This window comes from Halichondria panicea, chromosome 10 (genome assembly GCF_963675165.1).
Source record: "Halichondria panicea chromosome 10, odHalPani1.1, whole genome shotgun sequence".
In the NCBI taxonomy this organism is placed as follows: Eukaryota; Metazoa; Porifera; class Demospongiae; order Suberitida; family Halichondriidae; genus Halichondria; species Halichondria panicea.
The window spans coordinates 1,635,232-1,652,398 of record NC_087386.1 but is presented as its reverse complement, the minus strand read 5'-3'; the positions used below and the strand labels follow the sequence as shown (position 1 = coordinate 1,652,398).

General features: G+C 40.0%; 3 protein-coding genes and 3 long non-coding RNA genes across 7 annotated transcripts; 2 read left to right on the top strand and 4 right to left on the bottom strand.

Annotated features, from left to right (window-relative positions):
- Positions 1-4,072: 4,072 nt before the first annotated feature.
- Positions 4,073-5,892, bottom strand: LOC135343311 (cell adhesion molecule DSCAML1-like). Its single transcript, XM_064540319.1, has 4 exons — positions 5,810-5,892; positions 5,361-5,723; positions 4,965-5,306; positions 4,073-4,907 (listed from the first exon to the last, which is right to left on the bottom strand). The coding sequence occupies exons 2-4, from the start codon at positions 5,710-5,712 to the stop codon at positions 4,669-4,671; spliced, it is 933 nt and encodes a 310-aa protein (XP_064396389.1). The 5' UTR covers positions 5,713-5,723; positions 5,810-5,892; the 3' UTR covers positions 4,073-4,668.
- Positions 5,893-8,806: 2,914 nt separating this feature from the next.
- Positions 8,807-10,565, bottom strand: LOC135343303 (uncharacterized). Of its 2 annotated transcripts, none has more exons than XM_064540306.1 (4): positions 10,363-10,565; positions 9,941-10,300; positions 9,551-9,883; positions 8,807-9,488 (listed from the first exon to the last, which is right to left on the bottom strand). In XM_064540306.1, the coding sequence occupies exons 1-4, from the start codon at positions 10,421-10,423 to the stop codon at positions 8,980-8,982; spliced, it is 1,263 nt and encodes a 420-aa protein (XP_064396376.1). In that variant the 5' UTR covers positions 10,424-10,565; the 3' UTR covers positions 8,807-8,979. The 2 variants fall into 2 exon arrangements, with proteins under 2 accessions (XP_064396376.1, XP_064396377.1); XM_064540307.1 differs by having other exon boundaries at positions 8,808-9,434.
- On the top strand, positions 10,560-12,149 carry LOC135343316 (uncharacterized). Its single transcript, XR_010397124.1, has 3 exons — positions 10,560-10,624; positions 10,818-11,961; positions 12,024-12,149. It is a non-coding gene; the product is annotated as an uncharacterized LOC135343316 (long non-coding RNA).
- A 162-nt stretch (positions 12,150-12,311) lies between these two features.
- Positions 12,312-13,981, bottom strand: LOC135343314 (uncharacterized). Its single transcript, XR_010397122.1, has 4 exons — positions 13,846-13,981; positions 13,394-13,759; positions 13,014-13,346; positions 12,312-12,951 (listed from the first exon to the last, which is right to left on the bottom strand). It is a non-coding gene; the product is annotated as an uncharacterized LOC135343314 (long non-coding RNA).
- Positions 13,982-14,027: 46 nt separating this feature from the next.
- LOC135343317 (uncharacterized) lies at positions 14,028-15,244 on the top strand. The gene is made up of 3 exons (XR_010397125.1): positions 14,028-14,071; positions 14,262-14,383; positions 15,134-15,244. It is a non-coding gene; the product is annotated as an uncharacterized LOC135343317 (long non-coding RNA).
- Positions 15,245-15,523: 279 nt separating this feature from the next.
- On the bottom strand, positions 15,524-17,105 carry LOC135343307 (uncharacterized). Its single transcript, XM_064540315.1, has 5 exons — positions 17,011-17,105; positions 16,575-16,934; positions 16,184-16,519; positions 15,766-16,046; positions 15,524-15,698 (listed from the first exon to the last, which is right to left on the bottom strand). Exons 1-5 carry the CDS (start codon positions 17,069-17,071, stop codon positions 15,621-15,623), a joined length of 1,116 nt encoding a protein of 371 aa, XP_064396385.1. The 5' UTR covers positions 17,072-17,105; the 3' UTR covers positions 15,524-15,620.
- Between the last annotated feature and the right edge of the window lie 62 nt (positions 17,106-17,167).

Below are 17,167 nucleotides of genomic sequence, written 5' to 3'. Positions count from 1 at the left end.
CACACACACAGGGCAAACTAGACTATCTGACCTACCCTCACAGACTAATGATTGCTGTACCTAACATCATTAACGCAATCATGCTAGACAGCTGCAGCCTGTCTCTCTGTTGTGACCACTACAAAGGAGGGAAGCTTTCCAATGGTAAGATGTACAAGTGAATTATTAAAATTGATATGATCTCTGTTTGTTTTCAGTTGATGCATGGAGTTGTGGCAAGCATCTTAATGACTTATAATGCAACACAGCTGCTGCTCTTTAACTATGGTTTCTGGAAATGCTTTTATGATTTCAACATGTATAACATTTGCACCTAATCTTTACCAGCACAATGTTGTTCTGACTCAATAATAATTATCATCTTACTTGAAGGTGTATTCAATGGAGTATAGATAGCACATTGAATAAGGTACATGCACTCATCGAGTTCTCAATCATTATGATCATACACTTCCTCTTTGTATGTTGGGTGAGTAACACATGGACAATAGACAACTTCAGAATCTCTTGTATTTTCAACGGTTGGGTTGGTAGCAGGAGGTGTTTCATCTTGTTGCTGAGCTCCATTTGTAGCTGTAGTACGAATGTCTTTAACTATACCATAGGAAATATTGGTATCAACAGAGAGGCCTGCACTTGCTGATAGTGTTAGACCATATGCTGGGTTGGTAGTATCCATTATTGTCTCATAAGTGACGTCCGGTGCATCATTATGTAACTTAGCCAGATCGTAGGCTGTGTTGGTTGTCACTTGAATCTCATTGGTCCTGGGTTGTGGTAGTGGAGGTGGTAGCTTAACTTGATTATTTTGTTTCTTTTTTCTCTTTACCACCACACACCTATGTTTTATACTAACCACCACGATCACTATGACGAGTATGAGGACAACAAGTGCCAATAATCCGGTTGTTCCTCCGATTAGGGTAGGGAGGGGAAATGTCGATTCTGTAACAGGTGCATGTGGTATCTGAATTAGTTGACGATGTTGTATAGGGTTTGTAGCTGTTTATAGAAAATGAATTGAATAGCAAGCTTAACAACTACACTGTACTCTTTATAGTGCATATAAATTATTCTCACCTGAGCTTTGAACAAGTAGTTCAAATATCAACAGATTCTGTGGTCCCTATGACACGGCAATTGTACGTTCCAGTATCACTTAAAACCGGATTTGAAATTGTGAGCATTGAAACTCTCGATGATTAGGTTGTAAGACCTCTAAATTGTCCTCGTCTGGCTCCATCCATTAAAGTGATTTGTTTTCTATTTTCTCCCAAAGTTATAACTTTTCCATCTCTGAACCATTGCAGTTGATCGTCAGGTCGAATGTAGTCACTCATATCACATCTTAGTTCCACAAATGAAGCATTGTCCAATATTGTCACGCTTGAGTTTATAGCCGTTAGTGTTACTGTAGTGATAAGCATGTTAATGATGTGTATATTGCTAGTACTCAATCATACTTACGTGTCAGCCTTAGCTCTATTGTTCCTTCTATTGGTGGAGAGCCTGGGTTGCGATCGTCCTGTACAACCAGCATCAGTGTAGGACAGGCCTTGAACCAGTAGAGTTGTGCTTGGCCCATCTGTAGTAGCATTTTAGGAATTCGTCCTTCTAAGAACTAATATATTTGTGCTTGGGCTTTGATTTTCCATAGATACCATTTCCCAATTAGGTAGAATCCATGTTGAAGTATAATTTTCACGTTGTAGTATCACTGGTAGCAAATTTAAATCAAGAATTACTATTGGCACTAGCCAACTCAGACTTGTTGGTAATGTCTCCAATGTTTCTCCTGGACCGCTAAATGAGATCTCTGCAGGAGTTGATAATTATCTGGCTAGACTATGAGCTGTTAGAAGAGATTCATGCTTCACTTACGACCAAATAATAACTGAAAAAAATAGAAGAATGGTAGTATAGTTCATATAATCTGGTTGCCATAATTAGTCTGTAGTGCTAATGAGTTCTGCAGATAAAGCTATGCTTCCTGCACTTCTTTATTTCTGTACACATGACCACATGCACATAGCCTTGTTCGCCTAACCCTTATAAAAGCAAAAACTCGGCCTGGGATCTAGTAAAGATCGTTAACTACACAAATGCAAAATCAAGGTAGATCAGGTTGAGATAATGTTCCTTGAAATTCTGTATCTCCTAGGCCGAATAATGGGTGAGTGTACTGTACTGATCTGTGGCAGTTCATGAATAATAATTATGTTGTGCAAACTTTAATTGTCAATAGCCCCGTTTACACGACACCTATATAATCCGGGTCAAATCTGGATTAAAGGCCTGGTTGTAAACGGGGCTATATTGGCTACTATTACATTGATACCAGTATAACACATGCACACATACACATTCAGCCATGCATCAGATTATTGTGATTCTCTGTAGGGGGTCTTGGCAAACTACCCCCAGTGCACTACCATTGATTGCATTGGTCTCACTTGCAGGTCTCACTTGCACGCCATCAGCTCCGTTTGAAAACTTCACTGCTTCGTTTACAGTCATAAGATGCACGGATCCAATTCAAGTAAATTTTACGATTATCTCAAGCAGTGGAGGAGCAATATTCACAAGTGTGTTTGATTGCAGTCAAGCGGTTCAGTTTGGTGGGGACACTAGTGTCAATGTGGGGACATCTCGCAATGCAACACATCTGGATTTTCAGGCATTAATGAATGCAGCATGATACATACTCTGGGAAAGTTCAATGTTTGACAAACTGATTCTGTTGGCAAGACTCTGAGCTCAGTAGCTGTAATTCGAGTTGTTGACCAGTAAGGTCGAAGTTAATATATATAAGGGATTGCAGAAATCTTTTTTAAGCAATAGATACACTGAGTTGCTGAAATCAGGAATAGGAGGAATCATTGCTCCATCTTCTCCGGAATGTAGACATAACCACATGTCAGCTAAAGAGGGTAGTAGGAAATAGAGCACAAACATCAGGTCTGAGAATTAAGCAATGTGCAGTCTGTCTCTCTGTTGTGACTTCTACAAAGCCGGGAGGGAAAATTTTCAAATGGTAAGATACATAGTGTGCATTATCAACATTAATGATCTCTGTTTTGTTTTGCAGTTGATGGTATGCAAGGTTGGCAAGCATCTCAGCGACTTATAATTATGCCTCGAGGCGTAGCCGCACGAGGGATACGGTAAAGCTGACTGTGTGTGTGTCTGTCTGTCTGTCTGTCTGTCTGTCTGTCTGTGTGTGTGTGTATTCCAGCTATAACTGCTCAACGGTTGCAATGCGACGAAAACTAACAGCTTCTATAGGCTTCTAGCCACGTTCTCTTGGATTTTGATTCGTGGATTAGCAAACTAAAGCTTCTTTCTCGAGTTATGGCTAGTTTGACTCACATTGAAGGCTGTTGCAGTCTCTTCAGAATCTTTCATAGCATCATCTGTCCGCACAAACTTTCTATTCAACATATGAGTTAGCCTTGCACTAAAGCGCTAACTTTTTGTTAGCTACAATACTCAGAAAATATCTGTTAAAACAGCTAGCTAGCAGTAGCCATTGATCTCTTTGGACACACCCTTTAATTATTCCTGTGGATGTAATGCGCATGCGCGCTCATTCCCCATGTGTGATATCCAAGATCCAGATCCAGATTCTCCTGGCAGAATCATCTTTGTCTTGAGGGCCTGGTAAGCCACAAAACACTACCATATAACAATATAGATAACAATATGCATGTACACAGGTCTTTTCTTCTTAGATATTATATACACTGAACTACAGATCCTGGAAGAATCAATTTTCTTCTTTCTTGAGGTCCTGGTAAGCCACATAATACAATAAATAACAACAATAGATGCATATAAATAAGTCTTTTCTTCTCAGTGACTTTATATAGATAAGCTAACTTTAATATAAAATTCATTATAGATAACACTCTAATACTTTTGAGCGAAAGCAAAAACATGGCGAGAGGCATTAGCACAGCGCCAGCTTGAACACTAGTTAACAACTGTTGCTCTCTTCATTATGGTTACTACGGTTACAGTTTCTGTTTATGATTTTAATATGTAATGTTGTTCTGATCTGAGTCATAACCATGTAACGTAGGTATGCATGGTATTCAATTGTATAGTCTATACAAATAATGCAACACTTTTCGTTTGTAATGTTGGGTGCGAAACAGATAAACAATAATTAAGCTAACTCATATATTGCACTGATCTTCAAAGGTTGGGTTGGTAGCAGGGGGTGTTTCATCTTGTTGCTGAGCTGAATTAGTAGCTGTAGTACGAATGTCTTTAACCATACCATAGGCAATATTGGTATCAACAGAGATGCCTGCTATGCTGGGTTGGTAGTCATAAGTGTGCATTGTTGTCTCATAATTGTGGTCAGGTGAATCATTATCTTGAATATATCATCATTATCGGTTTCAGGCTGTGGTAGTGGAGGCGGTGGAAACTCAATCAATCAATAAATCAATAAGATTTATCCAACACACAGAAAAGGGAAGCACAGTAGGCCACTAGCCTCTCGAGGTGCTCCCTAACACAAACATCATTATATAGTTAAAGGGTATAGGGTAACTAACTGGTTGTGTTCAGGTAACGTCCAAGAGTATAAACTTTATAGGAGGTATACTATTGACTAATTTACTATAGGTAACTCATTCCATAGAAAGCAACTGTTAATAATTAGAACGGGCCGCCCTCTTGACAGTGGTCATAAGGATCGTGATTTTGCTGATGCTGCTTCAGATTCTTGCACTTTGCTGCACACACTATATAAATCACACCATAGAGTAGTGCTAGTCCACCAAACGTTACACCTAGTGCAATGGTCACTATTGGAGTTGGTGTGGTTTCTGACGATGTATTGGTTGGCAGACGAACTGTAGTTGAGTCAATAGTAGCTGAGATCTCTGTTACCCCCCCTGCAATGAATGAAACAATAAGACTATAATATGCTAAGCTATGTAGCCATTACCCACCAAGTAAGGCTGAACTCTGTACAATTAGTGCAATATCAACGAATTCTGTAGTCTCCATCACACGGCAATTGTACACTCCAGTATCACTTAAAACAGGATTTGAGATTGTGAGCACCGAAACTCTCGATGATTGGATTGAAAGATCTCCAAACTGTCCTAGCCTGGCGGTTCCATTCATGAAAGTGATCTGTCGTCTAGCCTGTCCTGGGGTTATCATTTCTCCATTTCTGAACCATTGCAGTTGATCATCAGGTCGAATGTAGTCACTCATATCACATCTTAGTTCCACAAATGAAGCATTGTCCAATATTGTCACGCTTGAGTTTATAGCAGTTAGTGTTACTGTGAAGTAAGTATGTTAATAACATTTGTTGCTTAGTACTCAATTGCACTCACATGTCAGCCTTAGCTCTATTGTTCCTTCTATTGGTGGAGAGCCTGGGTTGCGGTCGTCCTGTACACTACATCTGTACACACCAGCATCAGTGTAGGACAGGCTTTGAATCAGTAGAGCTGTGCTTGGCCCATTTGTAGTAGCATTTAGAGGAATTCGTCCTTTCAAGACAAATATATTCCTGTTTGGACTTTGATTTTCCATAGATACCATTTCCCCATTAGGTAGAGTCCATGTTGCAGTATAATTCTCTTCATGTAGTGTCACTGGTAGCAAATTGAAATCAAGAATTGTTAATGTCTGTAGGCCACTCAAACTTGTTGGTAATGTTTTCAATATTTCTGCTGGACCCATGAATGAGATCTCTGCAGGAGTTGAAATAATGATCATGGCTATAGACTACAATTATGAGCTATTTATTCAGTTAGAAGAGATTCATGCCTTCACTTACGACCAAATGATAACTGAACAAAATAGAAGAATGATAGTAGTTCATATAATCTGGTCGCCACAATTATAGTCTGTAGTGCTAATGAGTTCTGCAGATAAAGCTATGCTTCCTGCACTTTTTATATTTTTGTGCACATGACCACAAGAATCTCGAAGATCACTAAAGTAAGTAAAGATCGTTAACTACACAAATAATAATTAGATCTTAGACTCTACAAAGGTTGAAAATGATGTTCCTTGAAATTCTGTTTCTCCTGGGCCAAATAATGGGTAAGTGTACTGTACTGATCTGTGGCAGTTCATGAATTATAATTATATTGCATGGAGAGGCAAACTTTAATTGTCAATAGCCCCGTTTACACGACACCTAATCTGGGTCGAATTCGGATTAAAAGATTGGTGTAAACCGGGCTAATGGCTAATATTACATTAATACCAGTATAACACATGCACACACACAGTCAGCCACGCATCAGATCATTGTGATTCTCTGGAGGGGGTCTTGGCAAACTACCCCCAGTGCACTGCCATTGATTGCATTGGTCTCACTTGCACACCACCAGTCCCCTTTGAAAACTTTACTGTGAGTTTACAGTCATAGAATGCACGGATTCAGTTCAAGTGATTTTACGATTATCTCAAGCAGTGGAGCAATGTTCACAAGTTTGTTTGATCGCAGTCAAGTGGTTCAGTTTGGCTCATGGAACACGAGTGTCAATGTGCGGATGTCTCGCAATTAGCCTACTCGCAATGCAACACATTTGGGCATGCATCTTCAATGAATGTGATATATGTTTTATGAACACTGAAATATTTAAGATGTCACTCTTGCAAGATGCCATAGATTTTACTATAAGCAGCAACTTGATTGGCTATATAGAGGTAGTGTTCTCTCCAATTTAGATAATCATTTTGATCATGTCGCATAGATTACAGATTGTAGATAAGAAAAATCAAGAGCTCATTCACTATTACCTAAAACGCTTTGACACTGTTTAGTGACCGTTTAGAAGCCCTCAGGGCAAGAGAACCCTCACTGTATGTGTTTGCGATTCTACAACACCTTTCTATAAACTTCCTAAACAGTATCTTAAGATTTTCTGTTTTAATTAAAGTATCGAAATTTATTTAACTATGACATTTTTGTAAACAGAGGCAGAATTTTCAGTTGTGTACTTTGTGCCAACAATCCAATAGGAAAGTGTGCCAAGCTCGGATAGAGCACCAGTACTTGTGGTCAAAACTTACCAAGTACATCACCTCCTCACACACACGCACACACACACACACACACACACACACACACATTCACCCACCGCCTCCTCCCACACATGCACAAATTTATTTACTGCCCCCTCCACACACACACACACACACACACACACACACACACACACAAGGCAAACTAGACTATTTGACCTATACCCTCAGACTAATGATTGCTGATATATTGTACCTAACATCATTAACGCAGTCATGCTATTAGAGACTACATCATTCAAAAAATACCCTGATGCTGCTTGCCAAGGTGGTGTGACTATACATGCTAAGGGGTAATTAGTATATACTAGTATATAGCGCCTATAGTTATAAGCGCTATATATTTTGCGCTTATAGCTAGAATATTGCTGACTCAGCACTTACAACCCTCACAAAGAAACAAGTGTAGCTCCACTTTGCAGGGTCTCCTGATTCTGGGAATTGCTCCACTCTGTACTGCACTCTATCTAGATTGTACTCAGCTTGTGTCAGTTAGCTCTAGCTGTGTAGTTTGGCAAAAACGGCGATCGGTACGTTATGACAAAAATCGAAACATTCGGTGGTTTTTTTCAAGTTATTACTGCTCGGACTGGAAGCGACTTGGCCTATCCAAGTTTTCGCTGGACAATAGGCCCATGGCCATCTGTTAGTGTGTGTAATTAGTTTGAATCAGTCTTGTTTTGTTTGTGCGTTACACGCCCTTTTACCTGACACAATTTGATGTCTGACGGAGTTCGGCGACTTACTCTATATAAATTAAATTATACTACACTAGGCCAGCTAGCTATGTACATATATAGTAAGCTTCCTGCTCGTTGACTGCCATTCGACTTCAAGACCCTTGCTAAAGCTTCCTGCAGTACGTGTTCTGGGGAGGTCGTGAGTTAATTGCAGTATCGAAATTTATTTAACTATGACATTTTTGTAAACAGAGGCAGACTATTCAGTTGTGTACTTTGTGCCAACAATCCAATAGGAAAGTGTGCCAAGCCAGTATTCCTCGGATAGAGCACCAGTACTTGTGGTCAAAACTTACCAAGTACATCACCCCCTCACACACACGCACACACACACACATTCATCCACCACCTCCTCCCACGCATACACAAATTTATTTACCGCCCCCTCCACACACACACACACACACACAGGGCAAACTAGACTATCTGACCTACCCTCAGACTAATGATTGCTGATATATTGTACCTAACATCATTAACGCAGTCATGCTATTAGAGACTACATCATTAAAAAAATACCCTGATGCTGCTTGCCAAGGTGTGACTGCACATGCTAAGGGGTAATTGCACACCCTGAATTTGTTTGCACTATCCCTAATTGTATAGGAGCCACAACAATTTATGTTCGTGGAGTGAGCATTTACCAACTGTCAGGTGTGTGGTTGTAGCTGTCATTTTTGCATGCCTGTTAACACATGCAGACTCCATTACACAGTGGGCTGTGATGTCAAGTCTGGTGAGTGTGGTAGGAGACGGCTGCAGTCTGTCTCTCTGTTGTGACCTCTACAAAGGAGGTAAACTTTTCCATGGTAAGATGTACAAGTGCAGTATCAACATTGATGATATAATTATATCTGTTCGTTTTCAGTTGATGGACTGCAAAGTTGGCAACATCTTAATGACTCATAATTCAACACAGCTGTTGCTCTCTAACTATGGTTTCTGCAAATGCTTTTATGATTTCAACATGTACCGGTAATAGTATTTACACCTAATCTTTACCAGCACAATGTTGTTCTGACTCAATAATAATTATCATGTTACTTGTATAGGTGTATTCAAGGAGTATAGATAGCACATTGAATAAGGTACATGCACTCATCGAGTTCTCAATCGTTATGACTATACACTTCCTCTTTGTATGTTGGGTAAGTAACACGTGGACAATTATTTATAGAAAATCTCTTGCATCTTCAAAGGTTGGGTTGGTAGCAGGTGTTTCATCTTGTTGCTGAGCTGATTTAGCTGTAATAGGATTAACTATACCATAAGAAATATTGGTATCAACAGAGATGCCTGCACTTGCTGATAGTCTTAGACCATATGCTGGGTTGGTAGTGTCCATTATTGTCTCATAAGTGACGTCCGGTGCATCATTATGTAGCGTAGTCAGATCGTAGGCTGTATTGGTTGTCACTTGAATCTGATTGGTCCTGGGTTGTGGTAGTGAAGGAGGTGGAAGCTCATCTGGGTAGTCGTACATAGGATCATCTGTATGCTTATTTTTCTTTTTTCTCTTTGCCACACATCTACTAACCACCACGATTACTATGACGAGTATGAGGACAACGAGTGCCAATATTCCAGCTATTCCTCCGATTAGGGCAGGGAGGGGAAGCGTTAATTCTGTAACAGGTGTAGACGAAGTTATTCCTTGTGTTATAGGGTTTGTAGCTGTTTCTAGAAAATAGATTGAATAGCAAGCCTAACAACCAAACTGTACTCTTATAAATTATTCTCACCTGATCTTTGAACAAGTAGTTCAATACTAACAGATTCTGTGGTCCCCATCACATGGCAATTGTAAGTTCCAGTATCATTTAAAACAGGATTTGAGATTGTGAGCACCGAAACTCTCGATGATTGGGTTGAAAGACCTCCAAACTGTCCTTGATCGGCGTTTCCATTCATGACAGTTATTTGTCGTCTGGCCTGCCCTGAGGTTATCATTTCTCCATCTCTGAACCATTGCAGTTGATCGTCAGGTCGAATGTAGTCACTCATATCACATCTTAGTTCCACAAATGAAGCATTGTCCAATATTGTCACGCTTGAGTTTATAGCAGTTAGTGTTACTGTAGAGATAAGTATGTTAATAACGTTTGTTGCTTAGTATACTTAATTATACTCACATATCAGCCTTAGCTCTATTGTTCCTTCTATTGGTGGAGAGCCTGGGTTGCGGTCGTCCTGTACACTACATCTGTACACACCAGCATCAGTGTAGGACACACCTTGAACCAGTAGTGTTGTGGTTGGTACAACTGTAGCATCTACTGCAATCGGTCCTTCTGAGACAAAAATCAGTGGATTTAGGCTTTGATTTTCCTCAGATACCATTTCCCCATTAGGTAGAGTCCATGTTGAGGTATAATTTTCACGTTGTAGTGTCACTGGTAGCATGCTGAAATCGATAATTATTAATGCCTGTATGCCATTCTGATTTGTTGGTATTGTCTCCACTTTTTCTCTTGGACCAATGAATGAGATCTCTGCAGGAGTTGAAATAATGATCATGGCTAGACTATGAGAAGAGATTCATGCCTTCACTTACGAGCAAATGATAACTGAACAAAATAGAAGAATGATAGTAGTTCATATAATCTGGTCGCCATAATTATAGTCTGTAGTGCTAATGAGTTCTGCAGATAAAGCTATGCTTCCTGTACTTTTTATATTTTTGTGCACATGACCACAAGAATTTCAAAGATCACTAAAGTAAGTAAAGATCGTTAACTACACAAATGATAATTAGACTCTACAAAGGTTGAAAATGATGTTCCTTGAAATTCTGTTTCTCCTGGGCCAAATAATGGGTAAGTGTACTGTACATCTGTGGCAGTTCATGAATTATAATCATGTTGTATGGAGAGGCAAACTTTAATTGTCAATAGCCCCGTTTACACGACACCTAATCCGGGTCGAATCCGGATTAAAGGATTGGTGTAAACAGGCTAATGGCTAATATTACATTGACACTAGTATATTACACATGCACACACACAACAGTCAGCCACGCATCAGATCATTGTGATTTTCTGGAGGGGGTCTTGGCAAACTACCCCCAGTGCACTGCCATTGATTGCATTGGTCTCACTTGCACACCACCAGTCCCCTTTGAAAACTTTACTGTGAGTTTACAGTCATAGAATGCACGGATCCAGTTCAAGTGATTTTACGATTATCTCAAGCAGTGGAGCAATGTTCACAAGTTTGTTTGATCGCGGTCAAGTGGTTCAGTTTGGTTCATGGAACACGAGTGTCAATGTGGAGATGTCTCGCAATTAGCCTACTCGCAATGCAACACATTTGGGCATGCATCGTCAATGAATGTGATATATGTTTTATGAACACTGAAATATTTAAGATGTCACTCTTGCAAGATGCCATAGATTTTACTATAAGCAGCAATTTGATTGGCTAGAGGTAGTGTTCTCTCCAATTTAGATGATCATTTTGATCATGTCGCATAGATTACAGATTGTAGATAAGAAAAATCAAGAGCTCATCTGCTATTACCTAAAACGCTTTGACACTGTTTAGTGACCGTTTAGAAGCCCTCAGGGCGAGAGAACCCTCACTGTATGTGTTTGCGATTCTACAACACCTTTCTAGAAACTTCCTAAACAGTATCTCTGTTTTGTTAACTATGACATACCTGTAAAAAGAGGCAATGCAAATAGTTGTGTACTTTGTGTCAACAATCCAATAGGAAAGTGCGCCAAGCCAGTATCCCTCGGACAGAGCACAAGCACTTGTGGTTAAAACTTACCCAGTACGTCACCCCCCCCACACACACATACACATATACATTCATCCACCGCCCCCTCCCACACACACACATTCATTAACCGCCCCCTACACATGCACACATGCACACACAGGGCAAACTAGACTATCTGACCTACCCTCACAGACCAATGATTGCTGATATTGTACCTAACATCATTAACGCTGTCATGCTAGAGATTACATAATTCAAGAAAGACCCTGAATCTTGCCATGCATGGTGTGACTGTATACATGCATGCTAAGGATTCAACTGGTAATCGGACGCCCTGAATTTGCATGTTTGCATGCACTATCCCTTGTATTGGGAGCCACAACACTTTCGGTTCGTGGAGTGAGCATTGATAAATTAACCAACTGTCAGGTATGTTATTTGGTTGTAGCTGTCATTTTTGCATGCCTGTTAACATGGACTCCATTACACAGTGGGCTGTGATGTCAGGTGTGGTGAGTGTGGTAGAGGACAGCTGCAGTCTGTCTCTCTGTTGTGACCTCTACAAAGGAGGGAAGCTTTTCAATGGTAAGATGTACAAGTGCATTATTAAAATTGATGATCTCTGTTTGTTTTCAGTTGATGGACTGCAAATTAAGTTAGCAACATCTTAATGACTGACTCATAATTCAACACAGCTGCTGCTCTCTAACTATGGTTTCTGCAAATGCTTTTATGATTTCAACATGTACCATTTGCACCTAATCTTTACCAGCACAATGTTGTTCTGACTCAATAATAATTATCATGCTACTTGAAGGTGTATTCAAGGAGTATAGATAGCACATTAAATAAGGTACATGCACTCATCGAGTTCTCAATCGTTATGATTATACACTTCCTCTTTGTATGTTGGGTGAGTAACACATGGAAAATAGAAAATCTCTTCATCTTCAAAGGTTGGGTTGGTAGCAGGAGGTGTTTCATCTTGTTGCTGAGCTGAATTAACTGCAATAGAGATGCCTGCACTTGCTGATAGTGTTAGACCATATGCTGGGTTGGTAGTGTTCATTGTTGTCTCATAAGTGGCATCCGCGGCCGGTACATCATTATGTAACGTAGTCAGATTGTAGGCTGTGTTGGTTATCACTTGAATCTGATTGGTCCTGGGCTGTGGTAATGGAGGTGGTGGAAGCTCGTCTGGGTAGTCGTACATAGGATCATCAGTATGGTTATTTTTCTTTTTTCTCTTTGCCACACACCTATGTTTTATACTAACCACCACGATTACTATGACGAGTATGAGGACAATGAGTGCCAATATTCCAGCTATTCCTCCGATTAGGGCAGGGAGGGGAAACGTTAATTCTGTAACAGGTGTAGACGAAGTTATTCCTTGTGTTGTAGGGTTTGTAGCTGTTTCTAGAAAATAGATTGAATAGCAAGCCTAACAACCACACTGTACTCTTATAAATTATTCTCACCTGATCTTTGAACAAGTAGTTCAATACTAACAGATTCTGTGGTCCCCATCACACGGCAATTGTATGTTCCAGTATCATTTAAAACAGGATTTGAGATTGTGAGCACCGAAACTTTCGATGATTGGGTAAAAAGACCTTCAAACTGTCCTTGATCGGCGTTTCCATTCATGACAGTTATTTGTCGTCTGGCCTGCCCTGAGGTTATCATTTCTCCATCTCTGAATCATTGCAGTTGATCGTCAGGTCGAATGTAGTTGCTCATATCACAACTTAGTTCCACAAATGAAGCATTGTCCAATATTGTCACGCTTGAGTTTATAGCAGTTAGTGTTACTGTAGAGATAAGTATGTTAATAACGTTTGTTGCTTAGTATACTCACATATCAGCCTTAGCTCTATTGTTCCTTCTATTGGTGGAGAGCCTGGGTTGCGGTCGTCCTGTACACTACATCTGTACACACCAGCATCAGTGTAGGACGGGCCTTGAACCAGTAGAGTTCTGCTTGGTACAACTGTAGTATTTATTACAATCTGTCCTTCGAAGACAAAAATCAGTGGACTTAGGCTTTGATTTTCCTCAGATACCATTTCCCCATTAGGTAGAGTCCATGTTGAGGTATAATTTTCACGTTGTAGTGTCACTGGTAGCATACTGAAATCGAGAATTGTTAATGTCTGTAGACCATGGCCATCCAGACTTGTTGGTAGAGTCTCCAATGTTTCTGCTGGACCGATGAATGAGATCTCTGCAGGAGTTGAAATAATGATCATGGCTATAGACTACAATTATGAGCTATTTATTCAGTTAGAAGAGATTCATGCCTTCACTTACTACCAAATGATAACTGAACAAAATAGAAGAATGATAGTAGTTCATATAATCTGGTCGCCATAATTATAGTCTGTAGTGCTAATGAGTTCTGCAGATAAAGCTATGCTTCCTGCACTTCTTTATGCACATGACTACACGAAGTAATCACTAAAGTATGTAAAGATCGTTAACTACACAAAATTAATGATGTTCCTTGAAATTCTGTTTCTCCTGGGCCAAATAATGGGTGAGTGTACTGTACTGATCTGTGGCAGCTCATAAATTATAATCATGTTGCATGGAGAGGCAAACTTTAATTGTCAATAGCCCCGTTTACACGACACCTAATCCGGGTCGAATCCGGATTAAAGGCTTGGTGTAAACGGGCTAATAGCTACTATTACATTGATACCAGTATAACACATGCACACACACAGTCAGCCACGCATCAGATCATTGTGATTCTCTGGAGGGGGTCTTGGCAAACTACCCCCAGTGCACTGCCATTGATTGCATTGGTCTCACTTGCACGCCACCAGTCCCCTTTGAAAACGTCACTGTGAGTTTACAGTCATAGAATGCACGGATCCAGTTCAAGTGAATTTTATGATTATTTCAAGCAGTGGAGCAATGTTCACAAGTTTGTTTGATCGCAGTCATATGGTTCAGTTTGGTTCATGGAACACGAGTGTCAATGTGGAGATGTCTCGCAATTAGCCTACTCGCAATGCAACACATTTGGGCATGCATCTTCAATGAATGTGATAATTATATGTTTTATGAACACTGAAATATTTAAGATGTCACTCTTGCAAGATGCCATAGATTTTTCTATAAGCAGCAATTTGATTGGCTAGAGGTAGTGTTTTCTCCAATTTAGATGATCATTTTGATCATGTCGCATAGATTACAGATTGTAGATAAGAAAAATCAAGAGCTCATTGGCTAATACCTAAAACGCTTTGACACTGTTTAGTGATCGTTTAGAAGCCCTCAGGGCGAGAGAACCCTCACTGCATGTGTTCGGGATTCTACAACACCTTTCTAGAAACTTCCTAAACAGTATCTCTGTTTTGTTAACTATGACATCCCTGTGAAAAGAGGCAATGCAAATAGTTGTATACTTTGTGCCAACAATCCAATAAGAAAGTGCGCCAAGCCAGTATCCCTCGGACAAAGCACCAGTACTTGTGGTCAAAACTTACCCAGTACGTCACCCCCCTCCCCCACACACACATACATTCATCCACCGCCCCCTCCCACACACACACATTTATTAACCGCCCCCTCCACATGCACACACACACAGGGCAAACTATAGACTATCTGACCTACCCTCACAGACTAATGATTGCTGTACCTAACATCATTAACGCAATCATGCTAGACAGCTGCAGCCTGTCTCTCTGTTGTGACCACTACAAAGGAGGGAAGCTTTCCAATGGTAAGATGTACAAGTCCATTATAAAAATTGATATGATCTCTGTTTGTTTTCAGTTGATGCATGGAGTTGTGGCAAGCATCTTAATGACTTATAATTCAACACAGCTGCTGCTCTCTAACTATGGTTTCTGCAAATGCTTTTATGATTTCAACATGTACCATTTGCACCTAATCTTTATCAGCACAATGTTGTTCTGACTCAATAATATAATTATCATGCTACTTGTAGATGTATTCAATGGAGTATAGATAGCACATTGAATAAGGTACATGCACTCATCGAGTTCTCAATCGTTATGATCATACATGCACTTCCTCTTTGTATGTTGGGTGAGTAACACGTGGACAATTATTTATAACAAAATCTCTTGCATCTTCAAAGGTTGGGTTGGTAGCAGGTGTTTCATCTTGTTGCTGAGCTCCATTTGTAGCTGTAATAAGAATGTCTTTAATTATATCATAGGCAATATTGGTATCGACAGAGATGCCTGCACTTGCTGATAGTGTTAGACCATATGCTGGGTTGGTAGTGTCCATTATTGTCTCATAAATGGTTGTCACTTGAATCTGATTGGTCCTGCGTTGTGGTAGTGGAGGTGGAAGCTCATCTGGGTAGTTGTACGTAGGATCATCAGTATGATTATTTTGTTTCTTTTTTCTCTTTGCCACACACCTATGTTTTATACTAACCACCACGATCACTATGACGAATATGAGGACAACAAGTGCCAATAATCCAGCTATTCCTCCGATTAGGGCAGGGAGGGGAAACGTCGATTCTGTAACAGGTGTGGTATCTGAATTAGTTGACGATGTTGTAGGGTTTGTATAGCTGTTTACAGAAAATGAATTGAATAGCAAGCCTAACAACTACATGTACACTGTTCTCTTTATAGTGCATATAAATTATTCTCACCTGAGCTTAATTGAACAAGTAGTTCAATACTAACAGATTCTGTGGTATCCATCACACGGCAATTGTATGTTCCAGTATCATTTAAAACCGGATTTGAAATTGTGAGCATCGAAACTCTTGATGATTGGGGTGAAAAACCTCCAAACTGTCCTAGTCTGGCGGTTCCATTCATGAAAGTGATCTGTCGTCTAGCCTGTCCTGAGGTTATCATTTCTCCATTTCTGAACCATTGCAGCTGATCATCAGGTTGAATGTAGTCACTCATATCACATCTTAGTTCCACAAATGAAGCATTGTCCAATATTGTCACGCTTGAGTTTATAGCCGTTAGTGTTACTGTGAGATAAGTATGTTAATGATGTGTATATTGCTAGTACTCAATCATACTTACGTGTCAGCCTTAGCTCTATTGTTCCTTCTATTGGTGGAGAGCCTGGGTTGCGGTCGTCCTGTACACTACATCTGTACACACCAGCATCAGTGTAGGACAGGCCTTGAACCACTAGAGTTGTGCCTGGCGCATTTGAAGTAGCATTTAGAGCAATTAATCCTTCTAAGAGCATAATCAGTGAGTTTGGGCTTTGATTTTCCTCAGATACCATTTCCCCATTAGGTAGAGTCCATGTTAAAGTATAATCCTTACGTTGTAGTGTCAATGGTAGGAAATTGAAATCAAGAATTACTAATGACTGTAGGCCCAGAATTGTTGGTAGTGTCTTCACTTTTTCTCTTGGACCGATGAATGAGATCTCTGCAGGAGTTGAAATAATGATCATGGCTATAGACTACAATTATGAGCTATTTATTCAGATTCATGCTTCACTTACGACCAAATAATAACTGAACAAAATAGAAGAATGGTAGTAGTTCATATAATCTGGTCGCCATAATTATAGTCTGTAGTGCTAATGAGTTCTGCAGATAAAGCTATGCTTCCTGCACTTTTTATATTTTTGTGCACATGACCACAAGAATCTCGACGTA